Here is a 25,156-nt window from a genome sequence, read left to right on the forward strand (position 1 = left end):
GGGACTGCGTACCGAAATTTTCAGTTTTATGGCCTCTCGGCCAATCAACGATTAGCAGATGACGTCAATTAACCACGTGCTTAAGGGGATAACGGAGCTGCAGCGAAGACAGTACCGAAACAGGTTGCTATGTTGCGTTGGCGTTTATTTTCGGGATTATTGTTGTTTCTGTGAGCGTTACTTTTTATAAATAATGGATGTGGAGGACATTACCAGGAAGTTCGCAAATTTTTCGCGTTTATCGCTGAAGGAAAAACTGAGAATAAAACAAGAAGGGCGCCCTTTGCCGGATATGACGATTGAATTCAAAGGAAAAAGTAGAGGAAAAGAGTACGTTCGAAAATTTAATCGGGAGATTTATTCAAGAACTAAGTGGATTTGCGGTTGTACCGTCAAAAATGCGTTCTTTTGCTTTCCATGCGTATTGTTTGGGGGAGATACGAAGTGGACGCAAACCGGCATCCGTGATCTAGTTCACCTCAGTGATCGCATACAAACTCACGGAAACAGTAAGCAACATATTTTAAATCAAATGCATCTGTCTCTGTTAGGGACAACAAATATACAGGCTCAACTTGACAGTGCATATTGGACAAATATCCAAAAACATAATGAAGAGGTTACAAAAAATCGATATGTGCTGTCAAAAATAATCGATTGCATCAAATTTTGCGGAGCTTTCGAGCTGGCATTGCGAGGGCACGACGAATCGGAAACTTCTACAAATGCTGGTATATTCCGAGGCCTTATAAACTTTAGCGCCGAACTTGATAAGACTTTGCAAGATCACTTGCAAAATGCGTCGGTTTTTAAAGGAACATCAAAAGAGATTCAGAACGATCTGCTAGCGTGTATATTAGAGGTATATTACGAAGAAATTAGAAAAGAAATTTCTGCCGCGCCTTTTATTGCTGTTATGGCTGATGAAACAACCGATGTATCTGCGAAATTCCAAATGGTCGTAATTTTTCGCTACATAAAAGACGGTGTACCAGTTGAACGTTTTTGGGGATTTTTGCAGCCATCGGGACATACTGCTCAAATTTTAGCAGAAAACATTTTGAATGTTATTGATCCTCTGATGGGTTCTAACAAACATAAACTCATAGCTCAAAGCTATAACGGGGCAAACGTGATGAGCGGTAGGATTGGTGGAGTGCAAACAAAAATTAGGCAAACATTTCCCAATGCATATTTCGTTCATTGTTATGCCCATCAATTAAATTTAATAATGGGGAAGGCTTCATCACAAAACTCTCAGTGCGTACATTTTTCTCCATTATACAGGACATTCCAGTGTTCTTTTCAAATTCTCCGCAACGCGTTTCAATATTAGACAAAATAGTTGGGAAGAAAATACCGCGATCCATTCCAACAAGGTGGAATTTTAAAAGCAGAACTGTGAATGTAGTTTTTGAACACCGGGAAGCACTTATCGACTGCATGGACGAAATACAAAATACACTAACCGAAAACAACACAACCATAAACAAAGCTACAGCGATCAAAAGAATGCTAGAGGACAAAATATTTATTTTCTGGCTTACGTTCTTTCATCATGTAATGCCGCATGTAGACATTCTGTATAATCATTTGCAAAAACGAACAATTGACGCAGCAAATGTAAAAGATGTTGTTGCACAATTTGAAAGAAACATTGCCAAAATTAGGGAAGCTTCGATCGATCTGATTGTGAAAGAAGCTCAAGAAGCAAGTGGTCAGGTGATTGATTCAAATCCAAAACGAAGTTTGTGATGTGATTACTACAGCTGCAAAAGAACGCTTTCTGGTCACAATAGCGGTGTGTTTACTTTTACCGGAAAAATTTATAGAGTACGAAAAACAGTTTCCAGAAGATGAATTTAACTCTACAGTTAATGCCTTCCCTATGTTGGTAAAAGCGCGATTACGAACAGAACTTTCAATTATATACTCAAGAGAGGAGTATCGGACCATAAAAGGAGCTGTGGCGTTTCTGAAGTTAATAATTTAGAAGATGTGTTTCCAGAAGTTATAAAATTGCTAGAAATTATTGTAACAATACCCATGACCACTTCGGAAGCAGAACGATGTTTTTCTACATTAACTCGAATCAAAACTTTTCTTCGTAACACTATGACTCAAGAACGTTTAAGAGCACTAGCAGTGTTATCAATTGAAAGCAGATTTATAACAGCAACACCAAACTTCAATGAACGAGTGATTGATAAATTCGCATCTAAAAAACAGCGTCGTATGGAGCTTATTTATAAAAAGTAATGTGTAAATGTGTAAGTAGTTCCAGGTGAATAAATTTTTTTTAATTATTTTTGTTTTTTTTTTCTTTTGTTGCTAAATCTACTTTTATTTTATTTTATACCTACAATTATCATTATGCGCAATATTGGTTACAACAGAACCGGCAGTTTCAAATGTCACGAGCCGTCACTGGTTGGTCCTAGTCCAAAAAAGAAAGATACTAATTTCAGACTGTCTCTTAGTGTTGAAGAAAAACTACAGATAACGCTAAGGTAAGTGGCAATTAAGATTTATTCGTAGTTCTTATCAATATTAACAGCAGCCGACAGAAGAGAAGCGTACGAAGAGATTTCTGCTTGACATGTATTTCTTCCTTCATTATTAGCTTCATAATGAGATGAGATGATACGGATGATGCTGATGAGTAATCGGATATTGATGGAGAATATACAGGAATTGGTACATATTGTTCATTTTTAATCTCATCATAAAGAACTAAAATTCTTTGTTTGTAGCGCCTTTTTTGGGCATCATTCAATTTCTTTATATCAGGCAACAAACTTTTCAAGAAAAGGTGACCACTGTCTTCCTCATTTGATGGTTCATCCTTTTTCATTTTGTATTTGTTATTCAAATTAGTTAAACATTGCACTGCAGCATGCTCCCAAGTTGTACTACCTGGTTGTTTTGTTGTGAGTTTTTTTTGCCACTAGTACTTGAACAATTGTAGTATCGACATCCGTAGTAGAAAGAACTTGTTCCTCTGCTTCATTTCTTGAACTTGTTTCTTGAACCGTCGTGTCCATATTTTCTTCTTCTTCAGTGTCGAAATTGTAGACGCCCTCACTCTCTCTATCATCACTTTCAGTTTCGCCCTTTCATCATCGGATACATTACCAGTTTGGCATCGCGATTTTGTAAATGGAATTAGAAATTTCATTGCGTCTTCCAAGTAATGCGGTTTCTTTTGTTTACCAGAGGACCCGGATGGTTTCTTTTTTTCTCGTCTACATCTCAGAAAAATTACTCTCATCATTCTCCATCTTTTTTTACATTCCGTAGCTGAAACAAATTAAATATATTGAAGAAAGAACAAAATATTTGTGTTTCTGCTATAAAACTTGTACAGTCCTTCTTTAGAGATTTACATACAGTAGTCCAGGCAACGAAGGAAAAATAGCGGAAAAAAATCGTGTAGAAGCCAATTTTGGCACAGATGTAGGGGAAGGTATCTTGAACAGCATACTAAAAGTACTGGGGGGTGGGGTGTGAGCTAAGGGTGGGGGGAGGGGTTAAAGGTCCCTCTTTTTAGTTTTTCGTGAATAATTTGAAAACGGTTCCACCTAATTAAAAATTTTGCTCTAGAGAATTAAACACCATAAAATTACCTACAAAATGATATAGACAGTATATAAGTCATGATGATCCTTAATGAAATACAGAGGGAAGAAAAATCAAAAATTTTAAAATAGTCGTAATACACGGCAAGTCTGATTGCGATTATGATACGTAGGCGAGATTGTGTGGGCAGGAGTCAAAATCTTCATTGTCGTCGTCGTCATCGATCGTATCGTTCGGGGCTCCATTCGTGCACATGCCTAGGAAACTGCCGCAAGCGACGGAGCAAGCAATTCCTGCTTTGCGGCAGCCACACCTCCCTCTGCACCCAGTTGTACATTGGCAAAATATTATGTTAACTATCGCCTCGAGTGCCATTGGATCATTTGTGGTTACCGGGAATAGTACCTCGTCTTCTCCTTTGGCCCAACCCCATTGGGTGGGCGGTAAGGGGTTATTGAGCCACTGTTGTATCTCTAAAAAAAACACAGGCCGCTCTCTTTCCTCCTAAAACTTGTCCATCTTTTCTCAGAATACTAGAATTTACTAATCCATTTATTCCATTTTTCCCCACTTATACATAACATAAATCACTGTCAACATCATCCTCGCAAATTAAACACTTATCAGCAAGGCAAGGAATAATATGCACTTCATAATGTAGAAATATGCGCATATATTTGCACAAAAATAGTGATAATTATGCACCAAATATGCATCATGTTCTTTTAAAATGCACAATTTTTCCACAAATTTTGGTATTTAAAACAACAGGTTGCAACAACTTCATAGTATATTTTTCAAAAAAAAATGCACAAAATATAACTAAAAACTAAGTAATTTCAACTTACACTACCCTTTGATAACAACGAGAAGGAAAATGCTACTAAGTAGGTACTGCTTCGTAAAACTCCAAAGAAAAACTAATAATTACGGCAGCGACTACAAATGCAGACGTAAAAACTGCATAAGCTTTTTATGCAATCGTCGGAATTTATGACTCACTAAGATGCACAAAACCCGTGGCGTCGACTAAGTAGGAACAGGAAAGCGCAAAAGTTTCTTGCTTTGCAATTTTATAATAGGCCAGAGACAAAAATTCTTTAGAAATAACTACACAGGGATCAAAAATGCTTGAATATCCTCTTGATAATATTTTATGCACAAGGGCACTGAAATATGCAAAATATGCAAAAATTAATTGGGTTATTTGAACTTCATGTTGATCAGCCCAGATCCAAAAGCACACACATGGCATATTATTAATTTAAAACATGCATTTGCATAAAATCACTGCCTTGCTTATCAGCCATAGTTAATCATGTGGCATCAAGTAAAGTAAAACACAAGTCAATTAAACACACTAGCTTTAAGATGCGCAACTTATCGTAAAGACTCACTGAAGACAGTGAAACTGAACGAGTTCGTTCGCGTCCTCATGCGACAACATGTTGCATTTGAATGGATAAAACAATTGAACAATAGGAGCCTCATAGCGTGATGAGAGTGAACTAATGACGTCCTTGCTGTCCACCAGCATGCAATGACCTCCCCCCTCCCGCCTACGTAACATAATCGCATTCGGGCTGCCCGTGTGCGTACCGGTTAAAATTTGACTAATTTTGATTTTTCTTCCCTCTGGATCTCAAGTATTATTATTATATACTGTTCTATATCATTTTGTAGATAATTTTATGCTGTTTAATTCTCTAGAGCAAAATTTTTAACTAGGAGCAACCGTTTTCAAATTATTCACGACAAACTCAAAAAAGGGACCTTTAGCTCTTCCCCCCTCCTTTAGCTCACACCCCACCCCTCAGTACTTTTAGTATGTTGTTCAGGATACCTTCCCCTACATCTGTGCCAAAATTGGCTTCTACACGATTTTTTTCCTCTATTCAGCCTTTTTTGGGCTTCGTTGCCGGGACTACAGGGTGTAGAACCGGTATCAACGACAATATGTAACCTAGTGTATATTTATACATAACATTTTTTTGTAGGTATCTTGTCACTGGTGCCGCTTTTCGAGTTCTAGCATTTCACTTCATGCGAGGAGAGACGACGATGGGAAAGGTTATAGAAGAGACAACAGAAACAATTTGGAAATGTCTTAACAAACAGTACTTGACTTTACCTTCAGAGCATAATATCTGGATTGTAATTGCTCAACGATATGAGGAACTATGGAACATGCCTAATTGTATTGGTAGCATTGACGGCAAGCATGTTCGAATCAAAGCTCCCGCAAAATCTGGATCTGTATTCTATCATTCTATAGTACTAATGGCAATTGCTAATGCTTGATTCCTCTCAACTAATAAGAACTGATGTAGTGAAAGATCTTGGTGTTTACTTTGACGGTAAGTTTTCGTTTTCACATCATATTACTAAAACAAGTCGTTAACATTTCTTTGTCGGGCCCCTTGGTCCCTCAATATCACTACATTTAACAGACATTTTGAAAAAGGGGCGCATTGCACAAATACTATGCGATCAAAAATTAGTTGCTATCATGGTGTATACACCATGGTTGCTATCGAGTCACCTTTGGAATTTTTGTTTACATGGGAAATCGTACTTCCATAGGCGACTCGACAGCAACTTATTTTTGATCGCCCGTTACCATAAAATCACTACGGAAAATGTTGAATTTGTTGACATTATCATAGGACAGTTTTCGCTGTTGGTCACGATACGTGTAGTGTATCGTGCTGTAGGTCCACTAAAATATCACCAGATGTACAATATGATTCACAACCCTTTATTGTTGCCTGTTCTCAATTTTTCATGTATAACTGGATCGTTATATTCATGTAAAATACTGGGGGGACTTGTGACGAACTTTCCGGTCTCTCTCGTTGCGGCAGAGTTCCCCGTCACATGCCAGAATGAAACAAAGTTAAAAAAAAAAAAACGTAACAAATATTTAATTTAATTGAGTGTTGTAACGGTTTCATCTTTTAACTGTTTGGAATGGAAATGACGGTACCAATTATTATTACGGACGCAATAATCCGGTACGGTATAGGGTCGGTCGGGTACGACGTTAAATTTATTTCGGTACCAAGACCATTCGGATAATTCAAGGGCATAAATCGGTACTTCGGAATTTTCGGTAGTGTAGTTCTCGTTATTAAGGGAGCATCGCCAACACGGTTGAGGACTGCTTTTCGGTACTTGATCTCGAAGTCATACTGTTCAGAATTTCAGTGTACCTTCTAAACCACTGCGAATTTATTTGAGGTAGTACTCTTCTGACGGAATATTGTTAGACGAGCTAAAATCTTCCAAATTGAGAGTAGTTTCCCATGGCGGGTCTATTGTTACATTTGAAATGTCCGAATACAACAAGGTACAGTAAAACCATCGTAACCTTAGAAAATTTGCGCATGCATGTTCGGATTCGTCCGCACTTGATCGGTGTTTCTTACCAGGTTCGGCTATTATGTACATTCGGAACAGAAAACTACAACCAGAACAGAAGTAGTATTTGCACATTACTCACGGTATTAATGTCAATATAATTAAGAAAGTTATCGATTATTTATTACTAGTTAATAACACATTACTCAATTCTACAATAGTCATTTACCTTAACATTAGAGAAATTCCATGCATTTTTTAAATTTTTACATAATTTCCATAAACGTAAAGGACGCGATTTTCTAGGAATTCTGTGCTGTTGAACGTATATTCATTATCTGAAAATTTTAAGACAATCAAGAACTTTTTTTTTAAATAGCTTGTTCGAAGATTTCTAATTTCAGGCTTTTCTTGTAATATTTTGCGATTGTTTTGTATAGCACTAAACCTAAAACCAAGCTTCCTTATAATTTTTGCAACAAGTTCTTAATAGTCACTCGCTGATTGTCGGTTTTATGAAAATTGTATATTATACGTTTAACATCGTACAAATCCCTGTCATCTATGTCTGTAACTACACATTTTTTTACTCTTTTCTTACGTGGAGACTTGAAAACCGCTTCGTGTTCATTTCCCTCTTTCACAATACTGTACACTGTAGCCCTTGAAACTCCAGTAGCTGTTGCTACATGCTGCTTTAATTCAGTCACTGAGGAATCACTTATTTCTATTTCCTTGTTCACAATCTTTTCTAAAAATTTTAATACATTAAACACCACCTCGCGAGTCTGGGAGTGTAGTCCTTTTCCACCTACTAACTGAGACATTTTAAACTAGGTACGCGCAATAACACTACTAACTAATAACAATATCAGCACCAACAAACGAAAACGATGAAAACTTGCGGCCTTAACAATGACTTTCACTGAGCAATAATTAATAGCGCACTGAGCCTAAAAACGAACTACTTCTTACTGGAAGTATACAATCCCTTCCCATGCCTTCTATATTAGCTGCGCAAAGCATACTTTTTCTAAGGTTACAGTGGTTTTACTGTACTTGCTGTTGCCGATGATTTGTCCAGACGAAATCGTGGTAATGGCACCTCCGAATGGACGTAGTAATGGTAGTACCTCTTCGTCCACCGGGGTGCCATTACTTTCTAAAACTAAGAAGCTACCATCTATTTGTAATTTTTGTGGTGCTGGCTGCAATAAAATATGTAGAGCACCGTTAGATATTTAATTGTATTCATTATTACAGGTAAAATACGTAATAAATTTTTCGTTGCACGTCATTAATTTTCTGACGTGGTTCTTATGCAGCGTTGACAACCATTTAGTGTACTATAGAACTATTTGCAAATCATTGTATCTACTGCTTACACATCTGACCTACTAAGCATGTAGTATTAAGGCTCTCTAAATGTGAGTAAGCTCGGTCGCCATATTGGACCCAGCCAATGGAGGGAGTTGCCTTGTCAGCTGGTGAATGTTTACTAAACGTTGCTCTGTTTTTATAAATTTTCATGGTTGTATTGCCATTTTCGTTCTTTCGGAGTATAAATATTGCTTGTGTAGTGCCGAATTGGTGTAGTTATATATCAACGTGCGGTAGGAAGAAGGAATTAATAAGTATTTACTTCAATTCTGTTACATTAATTTAATAAGGTAAACTATTTACATTACTTAATCTTGATCGTTATTCTTTTTGTTCAAGGAATGTGTTGCCTTTGCCCCTAAATGTGTTTCTGATAAAGTTTGCCAACTCAAAAATTTCTTGTAAAATTAGGTTAACTTCTTACATGCATGTTTATCAAATTCATCAATTCAAATCATATACCTACATTATCACGTATATTCCCTAATAACACAATTCCATCCCACAAACATCCTAAAAACATTCCAATGAGACAATACAAACATCCCTAAGAGGTCCCTATTTTCCTATAGACATCCCAGGGACGTCTCTGGCAACAGCCATGTCATCATTTGCGATGTTACAGAAACATGTATGCGAGATGTTACACGGGGACATTCACAAGATGATGTTGGAATGTTCCAATTTATAAAAACAGGGATTTTCAAAAGCAGTAATAAAATTTGTTTTAATAAAATAACAAAGATTTAATATGGAGTTTGATACAAAGTATTTACAGAAAACATGTAAAAAACAAAATATTCTCTTAAACAACAAATTGCCCTCTGCCTTAATATTCTATAATGGTGTTTGGGATACTCAAGTTTCCAATAGCACCTAAATAAAGCTCTATAAGTATGTATGTATACAAAAAACACGCTTCTCCATACCTAAATTCTTATTTTTTTGTTGCACGTTTATGTTCTGCCCGAATGCGTCGTTCCTTAGATCTTCGCAGCCAATCCCCCAGTTTCTGCTCAACTTCCTTTTTATTTTTTGCATGTCCACCTTTTTCAGCGGCTTCTAAAATTTTGCAAATGTTTGTACCAATGTATACACAGCAGTAAAATGTATTAAACAAAACAGTTTATAACACAGTTAATATCACATATTAATCAAGTATCTCTCGTCCATTAAAAAATATTGTGCACACTATTTCTGTACAGACCAATATGGATCAGCAATATTTTTGATGTACGTCTCCATTTTTGATAAACGTTATGAATAGAGTAAAATGAAGTTTAGTAACGTTTATATTATAATTTTTTCTCTATGGCTATCGATTTCGGCAACATTGCCATCATCAGGCCTAGCGTCAAGGTTTAAAAGGCAGCGTATTTATACATGTCATGAAGTGCGTTGCGTGTTACTGACGAAAGTGGAAATGGAATGACTATAGAAGATAAACTAGTAGCAACGTTGTGTAAAGTGTGGTTATAAAGTGTTAAAGTGACATGTATAAATACGCTGCCTTTTAAACCTTGACGCTAGGCCTGATGATGGCAATGTTGCCGAAATCGATAGCCATAGAGAAAAAATTATAATATAAACGTTACTAAACTTCATTATATTTTACTCTATGGATCAGCAAATCCTGGTCATGAAACGTTCCTATTAGACCTGCATGTTGGGGATTAACAAATTCCATGTGTAGCTTTGCTGAACTGCGCACTAATGTGCACACCAGAACTTGAAAGTCAGGATTTACTGGTCAGTGTGTAGGTATAATGTGCGTAATATTTAAGACATTAGAGAATTAATATTGTTTAATTCGCTCAATTTCGTTAAACTAACACAATGTATTTACTATTTTTGCCAAATTTTTATCCCCAAAGGAAAGATTTCCTTTTTTTCCAAAGAAGGAAAACTGTTCCGATAATCCATCCCATAGTAGAGGAGCAAGGCATCTACGTACAAATTCATATAAATTAGCTCCTCCAATAGATGAGAAAAATCCAACCTGCAAAAAATACATTGCATCATACATTGGTAAGTTTAAATGAAATATACAAAGCATTGCTTTTCATGCAGTCTTTTAATCAGAGCAGTGCGTCATAGACAACAATGACATAATCAATCAATATTGATGTCATGTATAATTTAAAATTAATGGTTATAAAACGTGTTTTATATATTAATGCTTGAAACAAATCTACAGCAGCTTGACAACAACAGACCATTAATACTGGTAGCGCTGCACCATACTACCAACATAATGCTGATGCCAATTTAGAATTGATATAAAGAAAGTTGGGAATTTGTGCAGCCGAAGTTGGTTATGAATTGTTTAAATAACATAATAAAAAATATTACCAAAGCTAAATAATTTTCTCTTGCCGAAAAGAATTTCTCAAATTTGTCGAATTCCTGAATAGTTTCCATAGGAAAACTAATTCCGGATTTCCGAATGATATTTTCTTCATTTTCCTCAGCTTTCCTAGGTACACTGTTCAGCTTGTTATTGATTTCGATAAGTAATGCCTGAATGTTGTATAGTAAAGCTGGATTGCAACAACATTTTGTTCGGTCTGCCCTTCCTGAAAAAATTTGATTAGACATCAATTTATTTCTAACAAAATTAAATAAACTTGCTTATATTTTCCTTAATGGAGTCTATAGGCTTTCGTGGTGTGATATTGTTAATTTCATTTTCTTGTTGGCTAGGGGCAATCGAGGTTGAAGGTAATGATTCAATAACAGGTGGTACCACAACCACCTGTTCCTCAAGTTCATCTATGCATGCTTCTGGTTCAGCTACAAAAGGTAAATAAAATATAAGAACTCAGATAAAACAGAATGTTGCAACATTAATTTGAAGTGTTCAGGGACTCTGAACATTATATTAAAATTGATAAAAAAATATTTTGACAGCCTCTTACCTAACTGATGTGAATCTTTGTGAGTCCGATGTTCATCATCAGTCCATGCTGGTGGAGAAGGCATTTTACCTTTATTGGCCCGCTTCTCATTCATAGATTCAGTGTCTGATGAGTCGTCTGAAGATGAAGAGATCACTTTTTTCTTTCTTTTCCTTTTTCCTGATAAAGGACCATCATCACAATCTGTGTTCAGGTCACTTGTATTTTCAGCTTTATTAGCTTTGCTCCTCGCAACAGAGTAATTATCTAAAAAAAAAATTCCTTTTTCACTTTGATTATTATCTAATTAAATTTTTGTTTTCATTAATCAAAAATTAGGTACATATTCTTTCACAAATTATTTTTTTAATACCACAAATATGAAGATTACCATATGTTGCATTCCGAAATGTTCTCACAGTGTGTGATGGCCAACATGAATTAAATTCACATTTTCTTATGTAGGTATTTAATTTGTCTCTAGTTACCACTGGCCATAAGCACTGATCTCCACTTAACCATTTTGTCGGAACTGCCTCCACCGTTTCATCATTGGTGAAACACACCACAGTCCATGTATTATTTGGAGACGCCATAGGAACTAAAAAAACAACAAAAGGGCAAAACAAGAACAGAAACACCTTATAATAGACCTATGTTATACCATTGAATAAAAACACTATAAGAAGCCTAACCCCGTGGAAATAAAGCGCGACAGAGTTTGAACTGAGAATATAATGGGAACACTGTCAATAGAGTCGATTCTTGAACTGAGAAGAATGAGAATTTGCTTTCCTCCTATTTACCGCAAAGAGAGTTCGGTGGTCACAACCAATGCGGGGTGCAAGGGGATTTGTGAGATTTGTCGCGCTTTCTTCCATAAGCGTTAGGCTTCTTATAGTGTTTTTATTCAATGGTTATACGTAGATACATGTGTGAAAATTTCGTCCCATAAACTTTTAATAAATGTGTGTGCTATACAACTCTTATACATATATAAACATAAGAAAATATTAAAGGGGCGCGGGCATTGCGAAATAAACGAAATTAAAATCAGCTAAGGACAATTAAACTAAGTTTGAGCAACTCTGGAGGCAGTTTTCGTTTAGGTAGTTTAGTATATGAACTGAAAAAGCCTTTTAAATCTAACATGGGCTGAAATGAATTAAATGAAACTATGATTTCAATCTTCGTCCAGTTTAGCATAGATGACCTGGAATGCCTTAAAAGTATGGAAGTAGGTCGATAAGTAGCTGATTTATATATTTCGTTTGCAGTGTACGCCCACCTTAAAAAGCTAAAAAATTTGTATAAATCTTAGTTTGTGTGGATTAATGGTAAAATTACAAATTTGGTCTTATAAGACAACTTCATGCATTTATAGGCAATTTCATTTATATCCCATGATTTCAATTCATTTTCTAAATAACTTGCCAAATAAATATTAAGTTTTGAAGACTTACAGGGAGACGTATAAAAGTCCTCGTAGGTTAAAAATTTGTTACCAATTAATTTAATACATTTACCTTTACTACTTACTATAATGTTTCTAATAATGACCACACTTTTGTCAATAAGTGCACAGCAATTATCAGCATCTTGTATTGATAATAAGAACTTTTCAAACACAATTTTTTCAAATTGTTGCCATCTATCGCCAGATATATTTTCCATTAGTGGACCTTTCGAATGTTCAATTTGGAACTTTGGATACGTAATTGTTTTGCTATCATTAAATAGAATTTGTGTGTTTTTTCGGATATTCTATTAACGATTTGCTGCAGCGGTTTTATCACCTTTACGAATTAGTTTTTTTATATACATCATCTTATTTTCAAATGGAAATGTACTAAAGTTTTCAACACTGCCAAATATTTCAACATCATCAGTAAGATGAAGCAAGTTATGTATATTATGGGAAACATTTGCTTCTCCATAAAGCATTGTGTAAGTTAGTACAAAATGTCTAAGTAACTGCTTAGCATACAGTAAATTATCACACTTTGACAGTAATGTCATTGATACATGGAGGGTCAAAAAGTTTTCATATATTTCATCTGAGACTCTTTTTCTTAATATTATAGGACCCAGGTAAAACAGAAATAAACGAAATTCTGTAGCCTTCCACCTTTTGACTTCCAGAAATGACCTTGGCTTTCTCATAAACTCATAAGGTATTTGGTTTTTAAATGTGAGATAATGATCTGACAAATTTTTAATTTGTTGTGATGAAAAACGATGAGGTGGTTTACCACAGAGCCATAAGTTATTTAGAAGTTTTTTTGTAACACCTAAGCACACCAAATGCATGTAGTCAATGGGGAACGACTTAATCATATCGACACAGGGAATAGATTCTAAAATAGTCGTTTCAATATGATGACTGCTTTGTTCTTTCATTCGAAAACCTGAATCTGTTCTTAAATTCCACCCCTCTAAGCTTGGAAAGCATGTTCGATTTTCAATATAAGATCCTTCGATGTTACATTTAGTACACGACATATATCCACTATGCCCCTTTATACATTTTAAGAATGATTTCGCAGGCACATCACATATAAATGCAATTATTTTTACATTATAACAAATTGTATTGTAGAAAAAACCATTATTTATTAATTCAATTGCCTCCATAACAAAATCTAACATAAAATCATTAGAACTGTGTGGCTTTTCATTTCCCTGATAAATTCCACAAATCTCGACAATATTTGTATATTTGAATAAATTGATCATTATCGAGGGGTTATTCACTACACATTATTTGGTACGAAAGATTGCCTCCTCACAAAATCTCCTCGGATTTCCTCCAAATCTCCTGTATCTCCTCGGATCTCCTCCGAATCTCCTTGGATCTCCACCAAATCACCTGGATCTCCCTCAAATTTCCTTGGATCTCCTCCAAATCTCCTCGGATCTCCTCAAATCTCCCCCGAATTTCCTCGGATCTCCTCTGGATCGCAATATACTTAATCTTCTGTATCTCATGGATTTCATTTGAATTTCCGGATTTTTTTAGATTGGTGATAATAGGTATATGTATAATGTTTAAAAAATGAGGATTTGATTTCCAATTTGTAGAAACGTAAATAACAAAACAATACTTACCACATTGCGCACGAGTATTTCAAAATAAAACGTACTAAAAAAAACAGGTATGCTTCTATTAAAAAAATGTAAAATCAAATATAATTACTGGACATTAAAAAAAACAAAATAACACTGTTTCTACTTATCGATACCTATTGAATACATTCTAATATTAACGATAGGAACAAACGAGGGAACAAAGTAAAGTTTAAGTAATTAACTTTTTTTTAAATTTTTGTATAAATTACAAATTTGTTGTCTGTCTGACCACGATAAACTCATAGGTTTTGAACCTAACATTTTTATAGGTCCGTAAAAAATTTGAATCACTTCCACGTTTTGTACGTCCTCTTGTTTAGGCCAATAAAAATGTTGAAGATTTTCTTTCAGAAATTTCACTTGCACCAACCCTTCTTTCTTTGCATTGACCACTTTCCCTATATACCACGCAGCATCGTACTTCACAGCATAGTAATGTTCATTCAAAATGTTTACGTTGACTTTACTTATCTTTTTCGGTTCTTCATCTGAAATGTCTTCTGAATCGTGAAGGCCGATATTTTCAATTTCCAATTCCGATTCTGATGAGCTGTTATCTCGGCTTCTACGTTTCCTTACTTGATTTTTAGAGTTTTTTTCATCCTCGGTTACATATTTAATACATTTTCTATTTTTGTTTAACACTATATTTTTTTTATTCGTTTGGCCTTTAAACCTATATAATCGGTCAGCACTCAATCTTGATATATTTTCATTTAGCATCCAACATACTGAAGATTTTTTTACGGTTTTAGTGGCACCATTTTTCAAAACCACTTTTAAATACGGGCCTCCTGATAGATTATTTGTATCTAGGTCCACCTTCTCTGTGTAATCCTTTAAGTCTAACGATTCGCCGAAGCATTGCTTCAATACCTCAGTGTCCTCTGCATCCACATCATCATCACCATTTTCTTGAATCGCTTCTATCAATGTATTATTGTTTGATGTATCCGTACTTTGTTCGTCACATGGCACCTCGCATTGCACAACATCATCGATTCGGTCGCCGTCCTCTTCATTACCAGCATTTGATTTTTCGTCACAATCTACATCTATTTGTACCTTGTTCAGCTCCATCATAGATGTCCATCTGTCGCAGTTTATGATTCCCATTTTCTCAGCAGTATGTATTGCGTCTTTTTGTGACTTTAATACTACAGCTTCTATATCACAATCAGTCATGGGTTCATAGTAAGTTTCAGTTGTAGTGCTGACTCTCATTCTCTTGGGAAAATTGAAATTTCCTTGAAGTTCATGCTTTGCATCTTCTAGATAGTGAATACGGTTTAACCTATGTAAAATTTCTAACATGCTGTAATTCACCACAGTAGAGTAGGTACTGGTCATGGATCTCGTAGCTCTAAATAGCTGCTCACAAGGCTGACTACTCATAAGATGGGGAAGAAACATGTTCGGTGACAAATTATTGTCACTAACAAATTTTCTGATAAGTAAAATCATGGCGTGAGCATTCAATTCAATGCACGTATAGCTATTTAATGTGATAAAATTGTCTTTCAATGTATATATATCGGATTCTTTAATCCACTGCCTCCAGATTCGTAGTATAAATACACTATACCATATCTTATACAATCTTTCATCCAATTTGATATCCTGTTGCATGTAAGCATCCAGAACGTTCTTTACAATAGTCAAATATAAGATAGTCGCTTCGCTGTTTGGAACTGCACTTTTTAATAAATCTAATACTTTTGCATCACATATTTTTAACACCGCGGTGAAATTCATTTTATCTTGAGAATTAATATCAGTTAGCACTAAACGGTGCACATCTTTTGAAAAATGTTGTTAAGTTCAGCATGAAACCACGGCCATCCATCATTGTTTTGCGCGGAAGATAACTTTGTTACATACTTCATTACCTTTAGTAATCTACTGTCCCCATCAGATGACATGCCAAGAACTTCAATTTCATTATCTTTGGCCATAGCTATTGTGGTTCTCCATCGCTGAAGCACATCACTGGAGGAGAACCTATTGTCTGTGCCATACAGACAATAACAAAATTGCGGACTTTTAGCTATAAGAGGTTGGGCCACCAACGCATAGGTGTAGTTAGCCTTACTCTCTTCCGGAAACTGTCTTTTAACTTCCTGGATTGATGTTGCCTAAACATACAAAAAAATCTTTGTGAACTTTCGAAAAAAATCTCTTATACTTACTTTAAATGCCATATTGTTTGGATATCCATTAGGATTAATAGGTAATACAAACCCCACATTTGTATCGGTTGATGCACAATACTGGATCCTGCCATTAATACGTGTTCCATCTTCACTAAGCCACACTGTTTTTGGAAAATTGCGTTTCGATAGATGTTCACTCAGCTGCTTGATTCTTGGAACACCTTCTTCGATGGAACAATTTTTGAATAGTTCACGTTGTACAGTAGATATAGAAGGCAAAGCTCCATTCAAATTTAGATATAAAGTCTCGTATAGTAATCTGCCTCCGATGATAAATAGATAATTAGAGAATTTCTTTAAGGTGAGGTTGTACTTATTGCTTTTCTTTGTATTATTGTTATTTGCTGTGGCTGTTTTGATTAGCAAATTTAACAAACCTTTGATATTCTCGTCGTCGCTACTTTCATTGGGATGGTTTTCAAAAACATTTATTTTTTTACAGTTATCCAAAAATAATCTTTTTAATTCTGCATTTTCTTGCATCACTTTCTCTACGCTATTTACATAAGGGAAAAATGTTGTTATATAGGGTTGATTTTGAGGTATTACAGATAATTTGCGTTTGATCCTGTCACTTCTTGAATTTGCAGCTCGATCTGGAATTTTTAAATTCTCCTCTGATTTGTTTTCAAATTCCACCCGAGATTTCACTGTATCATCAGACTTTGTGTTCAGTAACACATTTTGTATTACATTAACTTTTTTAGTGCACGCTTGTTGATTCGTTAGTTGATCACGAGTTTGATCGTTAGTTATTGTCGAGGTTATTGTTGACGATGGTTTGGGACGTTTGGGTTCTGATTGGAGATTAAATTCACAATCGATGTGCGAAACAACGTGACTAGTATTACTCGAATTTTTTTCGATGCCCGACACACTTAAAAAATCGATTTTGGGGTTTTCCGAGGGTTTTTCTAAATAATTGAGCATTGTCTTAAATTTTTTATTTGGACGACAATTGCCTTGGGAATTCGTTTCATTCTCGATTTCGTTTGACACTAAAGTTGATTTGTTGGCAGGGATCTTGGTGTAAAAGTGCGCTTTAAAATGCTTGTAGAAATTTCCTCTTAACCACCGCGGAGCGCAAGTACTTTTTCGCTGTTCAAAAAAAAGTTTTACTTTATTTTGACATAATATACAACAGACTGTGCCAAACAGGTCATCATTGTGCCCTATTTGAACAGTTACCTCAATATTGTCCAATCTGGTAAGATATTCACTTTTTTTGTTTAAATCTAAAGTTGCTTCCTGAATTATATCTTTGCACTTTTTTAAGAGCTCTTTTCTTAAATTATTTTTTTCTAAATGCAAATCAATAACTTCCTCTCTCACTTGAGTTTTTGGGCAATTACGTTGTCGAGAACTTAATGGATTTTGAAACTTTTGAATATTTTTTTGTTCGTTTAATTTTTTTTTAAGTGTCTCTGATGCGATTTTTAACAACTTCTTATGACCAGGTAATAGTTTAAACTTTTGTGGTACTCTTTTATACACTCCGAAATATTGCTCGTACTCGGCTTCGTCTATTAAACTGGTTAGTTCCTCCCTTCCAAACTGTTCTATTGCCTGTATATCATCGTTTGTAATGTTACTTAATGATTCAATATTGTAATAACCCGAAATTTTTAAAACATTTTTTAAATCTTGAGGTAATGCTGGTATTTCTTTCTCAAATTCGTCCGTACCTTGGTACGCACTGTTGGTTGTGTGTTCGTTATTCATATTCGAGCCCATAGTCAAGCCACAAAATGGTAGGTCAGCACGCTGAAATGAAGGACAGAAGCAATGTTTGAAAAAGGGGTAGATACATCTGTGGTAACATCCGATGTATCCTCGGATGTATCACTAGCACTTAAGACCTAATTACAGATAAAGTGTGAAATTCGAGGTGGAATTGAAATAAATCTTCATGCATTTTGTCAAAGTGCGCCGCCACTAGGAGTTTGCCCCAAATAATATTTTTGACGCACTTCGTATAAGCGCAGTGCTAATGAAAATGATATATTATTTACCTTGAAAAAATATTAAACTAAAGTCGAAGGAGAAATACGAGGTATTAACACTGCTTATTATAACCATAAATGCAAAGGTAAATAAAGAACAAATTTGCGGCTAAGATACATTGGTGCAGTGTCTACAAAAACCAAGTTTTTATTCTAAAAAAATACCCATTAATTTTCTCTCAATCTGGACAGCAAATTTCTAAGTGCAATTGAAAATGTACCTTTTGTTGTGTTTATACCTAATCTATGAATATGTAGAAAAAAAAACACTTTTTTACTTACCTTCATCGAAATCCTTATTCACAACACATTACACAACATAAATTTTGCACAAATCACATGCTTTATGCGGATGAAACTAAAAATAGAAAGCAACAAACGCATGTGCTTGCACAAAACAAAGATAAACCCCTCCTAGATGCGTTGCAAGTTGGTGAGTCAAAACTGCGAGCGAGGATCGGAAATTTCCACACAACGTTGCTTACGCGACGCTTTGCAGTTCGCATTCCTCAGAATCTCCTTGAATCTCCTCGGAATCTCCTCGAATCTCCTCAAAATCTCCTCGGATTTCCTCGAATCTCCTCAGATTTCCTTGAATCTCCCCGGATCTCCTCGAATCTCCCTATAGATCTCCTCGAATATCCTCGGATTGCCTTAGCTCGAAACGAGAAATCTCCTCCGTGACCAACCCCTCGATCATTATAGGCCAAACTTGATTACTGGAACTTTGAGAAATAGGCAAGCCATCTATGTTTACACAAATTTCTAAAACACTGGGTATAAACCGATTTTCTTTTAACAACTGTGCGAGTATATTTTGTAAACACTGCGCTAAACCAAAATGGTAATATGAACCTGGAGCTACACACCTAATTTGTGAACCAGCATGTCGAGGAGTTTTTAAAAAGGTCCTTGCATCTTTTGGTAACGTTGGGTGTTCTTGTTTTAATATAATTAATAGATCAGATAAGGCTGTATGATTGATATTATGTTTTAATGCCCAATTTGACAAGGAAATATTTAAAGGTAAAGACCGACACTGCTCGGACTCTTCAATACTTTTATTTAAATAAAGAGATGGTTGGCCTGTGACATTATCATATTGGTCTCCCTGAATTATATTTTGGCTGTCATGGGATTCACTGTTATCCGATTCCGTATCTGTCTCACGAGATGATTCCTCCTCAACAGTGTAATGAGACGACAGAGCAGATGAAATTACGAGCTTGTCAACTGCTTCAAAATCATCCGGGTTACTCTGAGCGGGATTTTCGGGAGTTTTTACTTGAGAACTTTCATTACTTTGCTTTAAGCGCTTAAAACGTTGACTGAACTTATTGAATAATTTTCTTTTTTCTGATGAGGGATCCATGAATATGGGATAGGTATTGGTAATAATAGGTACCTATATCAAACGGTAATGAATGAGTAATTTAAGTAATTACCTAATTGTAACGAAGATATTTTTAACATTAATAACTATATGTATAGCAGTTAATATTGTAATTTGTAAGTACTTACCGACGTTCAGCACAAACAAATTTCGTAACCGCCGGCAAAAAGATTGAATAATAAAACGAAACTTGAACACAAACTCAACTTAACCTCACAAACACCGATACACGAGACGAAAGACCGCTAAAATAACCACGCCACGCTTCACGCTTGACACCAGCGCCACCAATGTCCGTTTCAATAAATTATAGAGGATGGATGGAAAGGTTGATATGGTTCGAATCCCGTCGTGATAATTTTTTTAAATCGAGAAAATTTAAGATTAATGTACATAAATTCATTTTTTAAGCATATTTAACTAAATTGCCGCGGAAGCGTCTCAAGAATTGTAAGATTGTTATTTAGGCTTTGTATGGAATGTTTATCGAACATCCCACGTAAAACGTCTTAGGAATGTACCAAAGAGAACATCTCAGGATTGTCGCACTTAGGGCCGGGACATTGGGGCATTGTAGAGACCCTAATGGTACATCCCTGGGATATCATGTGTTATTAGGGTTATTATGGCAGATTATCAAGAAAGCATTTTAAAAATGCCCTGCTGTGCAGCTCCAAATTGCAGTAACCGATCTGAGAAACGGTACAGTCTATACCGAATCCCAGCAGATGAGCCTCGGCGGTCGAAGTGGGTGCAAAACATGAGACGAGATCGAGGACCCGATAAATGGCAACCAACTACAGGTTCACGTATTTGTGAGGTAGATATTTTATTCTTCGTTTCGGCACGACTCATCTTGCCAGCGAGATCATTGCAAAACTCAATGTTTCCAGGGCCGGACTGGACAGGAGGGATACCGGGAGATTTCCCGGGGGGCCCTAATTCAATGCTTAATATTGTTAATAAGTGAAAAAAAGTAAATTTCCGATCAATTATATGGCACCACAAAGAACTGTTAGGTAGACGGTAGACCCTTACAGGCCGCCTAGGTTTATTTACATAATTTATCTTCTATGCAAAATTCCGACTAAAAGTTCGCTTACCAAGAATAAAATTTAATCCTTTTAAATTTACAATCTGTCATTACTTTTCGGAGAATGCTGAATGCTGTCTAATGCAGTATGCAGTGCAAGCCGGTGCAGGTAATAAATGAAAACTGTTTATTGTTTATTCAGTTCAGTAACATGAAAGATGCCGGATGCGACAGCAGTCACTAGTCAGCAGTGTCGTTTTACGTTTACGTTAACGTTGCATAAGTTTGCGTACTATAATAATTATAAAGTGTAAAGTTTACTTTGATTGAGTTGCGTTATTACTTATTACCTACGTTTACGAATCTGTTTCATTGGGTAAGTAAGTATTATATAAGTACCAAGGTATTTTGATATCTATATTTACGTTAACTATTTCATATTTGTAATCGGTATAAAAATCTGTAAAAAGATAAATCATTTCATTAAGGGAGTGGGGTTCACAACCCACAAGAAAAAAAGTAAACGGAACGTAACATCGCATCGTTTAATAAACTTGGAATTCTTCTTGTCAGAATCCAAAACTTTAAACTTATTCCACAAAAATAAAAATACATAATTGTTTTTTTTTTAACTCGCCCTCAAAATGTACATGAAATTGAAAATAAGTAAATTGGGCAACAGGGCAACGGTTGTTTAATGTACATATAATATTTAAGGTTGTCGGGTCCCCGTCCCCTCAAATCTCAAACAATGGCTGAAGCTGCACAAACTAAGAAACGTGTATATCCAAGTGGAGCATCTAAAAGAACGAAATCCCTTAAACGTAAACGTGACGAAGTGGGAAACGTAAGCAGCCAACAAAAAATTAACAATTTTCTTCAATCACCTGACCAAGCCCATTGCGTGCCGAAAAGGGAAGACACATTACGAATAAATTTAAATGAACCTAACAATTCTGATGTTATTGAAACGAATACGAAATCGCCAGACAACTCTAAAATTTTACCTTTCATTACCGATGTAACTGAAGCTGAAGTGCAAGATTCTCTACTTGATGAAGAAGCTCCATCTCAATCCTCATGGACAAACATACCTACATTTGGAGAAAATTTAAATGTCCCACATACTTCTACTAATACCCCTAAAGTCCCCAAGAATAAAACAGGAAATGATATCGTTAAATATGATACGGAAGTGGTTACTATACCCGACGAAGAAGAAGAATATTTATTTAGAAGCTGTTATGAAAGTGATATGCATGAAAAATTAACTTTTGCGCGTTTTCATCCAATCCAGCCAAGAGCCGAATATAATAAACTTCCATTTGATGAAAGTAAAGTGTATTTTAAAACATTAAAGAACGGTGACGTAATAAGACGTGAATGGATATCTTATTCCACTAAACTTAAAAAACTATTTTGCTATATTTGCATGGCATTTTCAAACTTAAACTCAAACAGTATTTTTGTTAGTGGATTTAATAATTGGTCCCATATTTATTTGAGAATCGGTGACCATGAAAATTCAAAATCACATGAAAACGCTTCTACAGTTTTCTTACTAAACTGTGAAAAGAAGCAAACAGTTGATTGTTTTTTCGAAAATGCGAGACTTAGTAATATATCAAAAAACCGAATGATACTAAATAGAGTAATCGATATCATAAAATTTATTGGAAAACAAGGATTACCTTTAAGAGGTACCAATGAGACTCTTTGTACTATTTACGACTCGAATGTTAAAAGCAAAGGAAACTTTTTGGAACTTGTTCTGCTTTTATCCAAGTACGATGACGTTCTTAAAATGCATTTAGACACCGCAGTCGAAAAAAGCCAAAAACGAAAAACAGAAGTACATTCAAAAGGTAGAGGTAATTTAATAACCTTTTTAAGTAAACAAACTGTAAATAACATAATTATTGCAATAGGAACAATAATAAAAAATGTTATTGCTAGTGAAATAAGAACTGCAAAGTTCTTTAGCGTTGAGGTTGACACTACACAAGACTTAAGCGTTTCTGAACAATGTTCAGTCGTGTGTAGATACGTGCATAACGATGTTGTACTTGAAAGACTCATTACTTTAGTCAGTGTGGAATCAACTACAGCCGTGTCTCTACATGAAATGTTACAAAATGAATTTGAAAGGCTAAATCTTCCAATGGAAAACATTGTTGGGTGTAGTTTTGATGGTGCTGCAAATATGTCGGGCCAATACGGTGGTTTAAGGACATTATTGAAATCAGAGTCGCCTAATATTATTTATAATTGGTACTACGCTCATGCACTAAATTTAGTAGTGTCAGACGCTGTTCAGGTTAATGCAATTATAAAAACGTATTTTGGTACAGTTAACCGAATTAGTGTGTTCTTGTCTGAATCCTACAAACGTATGAAAATATGGAGTGATAAAACAGATAATAACAGACGGTTAAATAAAATTTGCGACACACGATGGTGGAGCAAAGGGTTGGCTATTAAAAATTTGATAGGGTCTAAAGAAACCGACAGTAATTTTAAAAATGAATTATATTCCACATTATTGATTGTTTTGTGTGAAATCAAAGCTTCCACTAATTTCGACTCTAAGACTATTTCCGAAGCTGCGGCATTCCTTAATTACCTATGTAAATATGAAGCTATATTATTAACGGTTATTATGAACAAAATATTCTCGTATCTTACACCTGCATCCAAATATCTGCAAACATATGGTATTGATTTACTTCAATCTTTTAATATTGTGTCAGCAGCGAATTCTAACATCAATGCAATGTTCGATAAGTTTGAAGAAGTAACGAACGAAGCGAATGATTTTATTCGCCATATAGAAACACAATTAAAATTAGAAAATAAAGATGATGAACTAGAGTTGGAAAGTTGCATGAAAAATAAAAGAGAATCTCGGAAGAAACAAATGCCTGGAGAAACTGCAGAGCACCATTTATTTAAAGATCCACTGAAAAAATTTGAGATTGAAGTTTTCAAAGCCATAATCAACCAAGTTGTTCAAAGTATTACTTCGAGATTCTCTAATAATGAAAACATTTATAATGGATTTAAATACTTCGATCCAAAATACTTTCCATACAATGATAACGACATTAAAGTTTCGGCTTTAAAAACGATATGCCAAATTTTAAGTTTAAATGAGGACGACATAGTTAATGAATTAAAATCATTTTCCCATATTTTTTTAAAGATGAAAGAAAACAATGACATAAAATGTCAAAACACAACGATTTCAAGTAAATGTAGGGGGTGTGCTTGTTGTTATTATTTAGCCTTAAAAAAGTTCAACATGCACCATTCGGCTTATAGCAATATTTATATTATTTATAAATTCCTGCTGACATTGTCCGTAACACAAGTAAAGTGCGAAACTGTATTTTCAAAATTAAAGCTAATTAAAACAAGATTAAGATCAACTATGTCTCAATTAATATTAGATTCATTAATATTAATGAACGTGGAGTCGGATATACTCGAATCTATTGACAATGATTCCATTATCAAAGCATTAAGTACCAACCATATTTTCAAACACTTGCTCTAAAGTAAAAGTGAGTTACGTTTAACTGCCTACAATTAGTATTATTAGTTAGAAATCATTTTTTATGTTTTTGAATAAATCTCGGAAGAAAATATATATACAATAAATACCCAACCTCTAATATAGAATTTAGTTTTAAAAGAAACCTGTTTAATAAAATATGAGTTTGCTATAATGTTACCTTAAAATAATAAACGTTTTTATTTTATCACTTATGACGCTATTGTGTAGTTTTATTTGGCAGCTAACTAAATGGTAAAAGTAAGCTACTATATGGTTTTCCTGAAAAAGACCTTATAGGGGGCCCTTTTCAAAGTATCTCCCGGTAGAAATTTGCAAACCAGTCCGGCCCTGAATGTTTCAATTCCTAATTGTGAGCGTGGTTGCGAACTGATGGAGAAGCTGGTAAAACATTTCTTTGTTGTACGTATGTATTGTGTAAAGAACTACTCTAAAAGTTCCAAAATGCGAAAAGTGAGAGTATATGGTTCTTCGACAGAAAAAGAAACCAGATTGTAAATTGTAATTAGTTCCGAACTTTGTACCTATTTCTAAATGTATGTAAATTTTGAATGTTTTTCATATAAACCTTTTTACCTCTTTTCACTCATTAAAA

The 25,156-nt window shown here is 35.0% G+C and overlaps 3 protein-coding genes across 7 annotated transcripts; 2 read left to right on the forward strand and 1 right to left on the reverse strand.

Moving 5' to 3' along the window:
- The first annotated feature begins 193 nt into the window (after positions 1 to 193).
- Positions 194 to 2,259, forward strand: LOC116181298. Its single transcript, XM_031501652.1, has 4 exons — positions 194 to 1,142; positions 1,298 to 1,717; positions 1,770 to 1,894; positions 1,939 to 2,259. Exons 1-4 carry the CDS (start codon positions 194 to 196, stop codon positions 2,257 to 2,259), a joined length of 1,815 nt encoding a protein of 604 aa, XP_031357512.1.
- Positions 2,260 to 2,373: 114 nt separating this feature from the next.
- On the forward strand, positions 2,374 to 5,880 carry LOC116181381 (protein ANTAGONIST OF LIKE HETEROCHROMATIN PROTEIN 1-like). The gene is made up of 2 exons (XM_031501774.1): positions 2,374 to 2,510; positions 5,577 to 5,880. The coding sequence occupies exons 1-2, from the start codon at positions 2,374 to 2,376 to the stop codon at positions 5,878 to 5,880; spliced, it is 441 nt and encodes a 146-aa protein (XP_031357634.1).
- Positions 5,881 to 9,072: 3,192 nt separating this feature from the next.
- LOC116159521 lies at positions 9,073 to 19,006 on the reverse strand. Of its 5 annotated transcripts, XM_031472513.1 has the most exons (9): positions 16,535 to 19,006; positions 12,756 to 16,480; positions 11,608 to 11,817; positions 11,238 to 11,483; positions 10,951 to 11,112; positions 10,672 to 10,895; positions 10,166 to 10,318; positions 9,249 to 9,381; positions 9,073 to 9,195 (listed from the first exon to the last, which is right to left on the reverse strand). In XM_031472513.1, the coding sequence occupies exons 3-9, from the start codon at positions 11,810 to 11,812 to the stop codon at positions 9,149 to 9,151; spliced, it is 1,170 nt and encodes a 389-aa protein (XP_031328373.1). In that variant the 5' UTR covers positions 11,813 to 11,817; positions 12,756 to 16,480; positions 16,535 to 19,006; the 3' UTR covers positions 9,073 to 9,148. The 5 variants fall into 4 exon arrangements, 2 of the variants coding, with proteins under 2 accessions (XP_031328373.1, XP_031328372.1); XR_004143000.1 differs by lacking the exons at positions 12,756 to 16,480; positions 16,535 to 19,006 and having other exon boundaries at positions 10,153 to 10,318; positions 11,608 to 11,932; XM_031472512.1 differs by lacking the exons at positions 12,756 to 16,480; positions 16,535 to 19,006 and having other exon boundaries at positions 11,608 to 11,932.
- Between the last annotated feature and the right edge of the window lie 6,150 nt (positions 19,007 to 25,156).

Source organism: Photinus pyralis, unplaced genomic scaffold (assembly GCF_008802855.1).
Source record: "Photinus pyralis isolate 1611_PpyrPB1 unplaced genomic scaffold, Ppyr1.3 Ppyr1.4_LG1, whole genome shotgun sequence".
Classification (NCBI taxonomy): Eukaryota; Metazoa; Arthropoda; class Insecta; order Coleoptera; family Lampyridae; genus Photinus; species Photinus pyralis.

Coding starts and splice junctions, on each gene's coding strand:
- LOC116181298 (XM_031501652.1), top strand. CDS start 194: ATGGATGTGGAGGACATTACCAGGAAGTTCGCAAATTTTTCGCGTTTA. Junction 1,143..1,297: donor CGGGGCAAACGTGATGAGCG/GTAGGATTGGTG, acceptor AGGACATTCCAG/TGTTCTTTTCAAATTCTCCG. Junction 1,895..1,938: donor TTAATGCCTTCCCTATGTTG/GTAAAAGCGCGA, acceptor TATATACTCAAG/AGAGGAGTATCGGACCATAA.
- LOC116181381 (XM_031501774.1), top strand. CDS start 2,374: ATGCGCAATATTGGTTACAACAGAACCGGCAGTTTCAAATGTCACGAG. Junction 2,511..5,576: donor AAACTACAGATAACGCTAAG/GTAAGTGGCAAT, acceptor ATTTTTTTGTAG/GTATCTTGTCACTGGTGCCG.
- LOC116159521 (XM_031472513.1), bottom strand. CDS start 11,812: ATGGCGTCTCCAAATAATACATGGACTGTGGTGTGTTTCACCAATGAT. Junction 11,484..11,607: donor ATTTCGGAATGCAACATATG/GTAATCTTCATA, acceptor TTTTTTTTTTAG/ATAATTACTCTGTTGCGAGG. Junction 10,896..10,950: donor CTCCATTAAGGAAAATATAA/GCAAGTTTATTT, acceptor AAATTTTTTCAG/GAAGGGCAGACCGAACAAAA.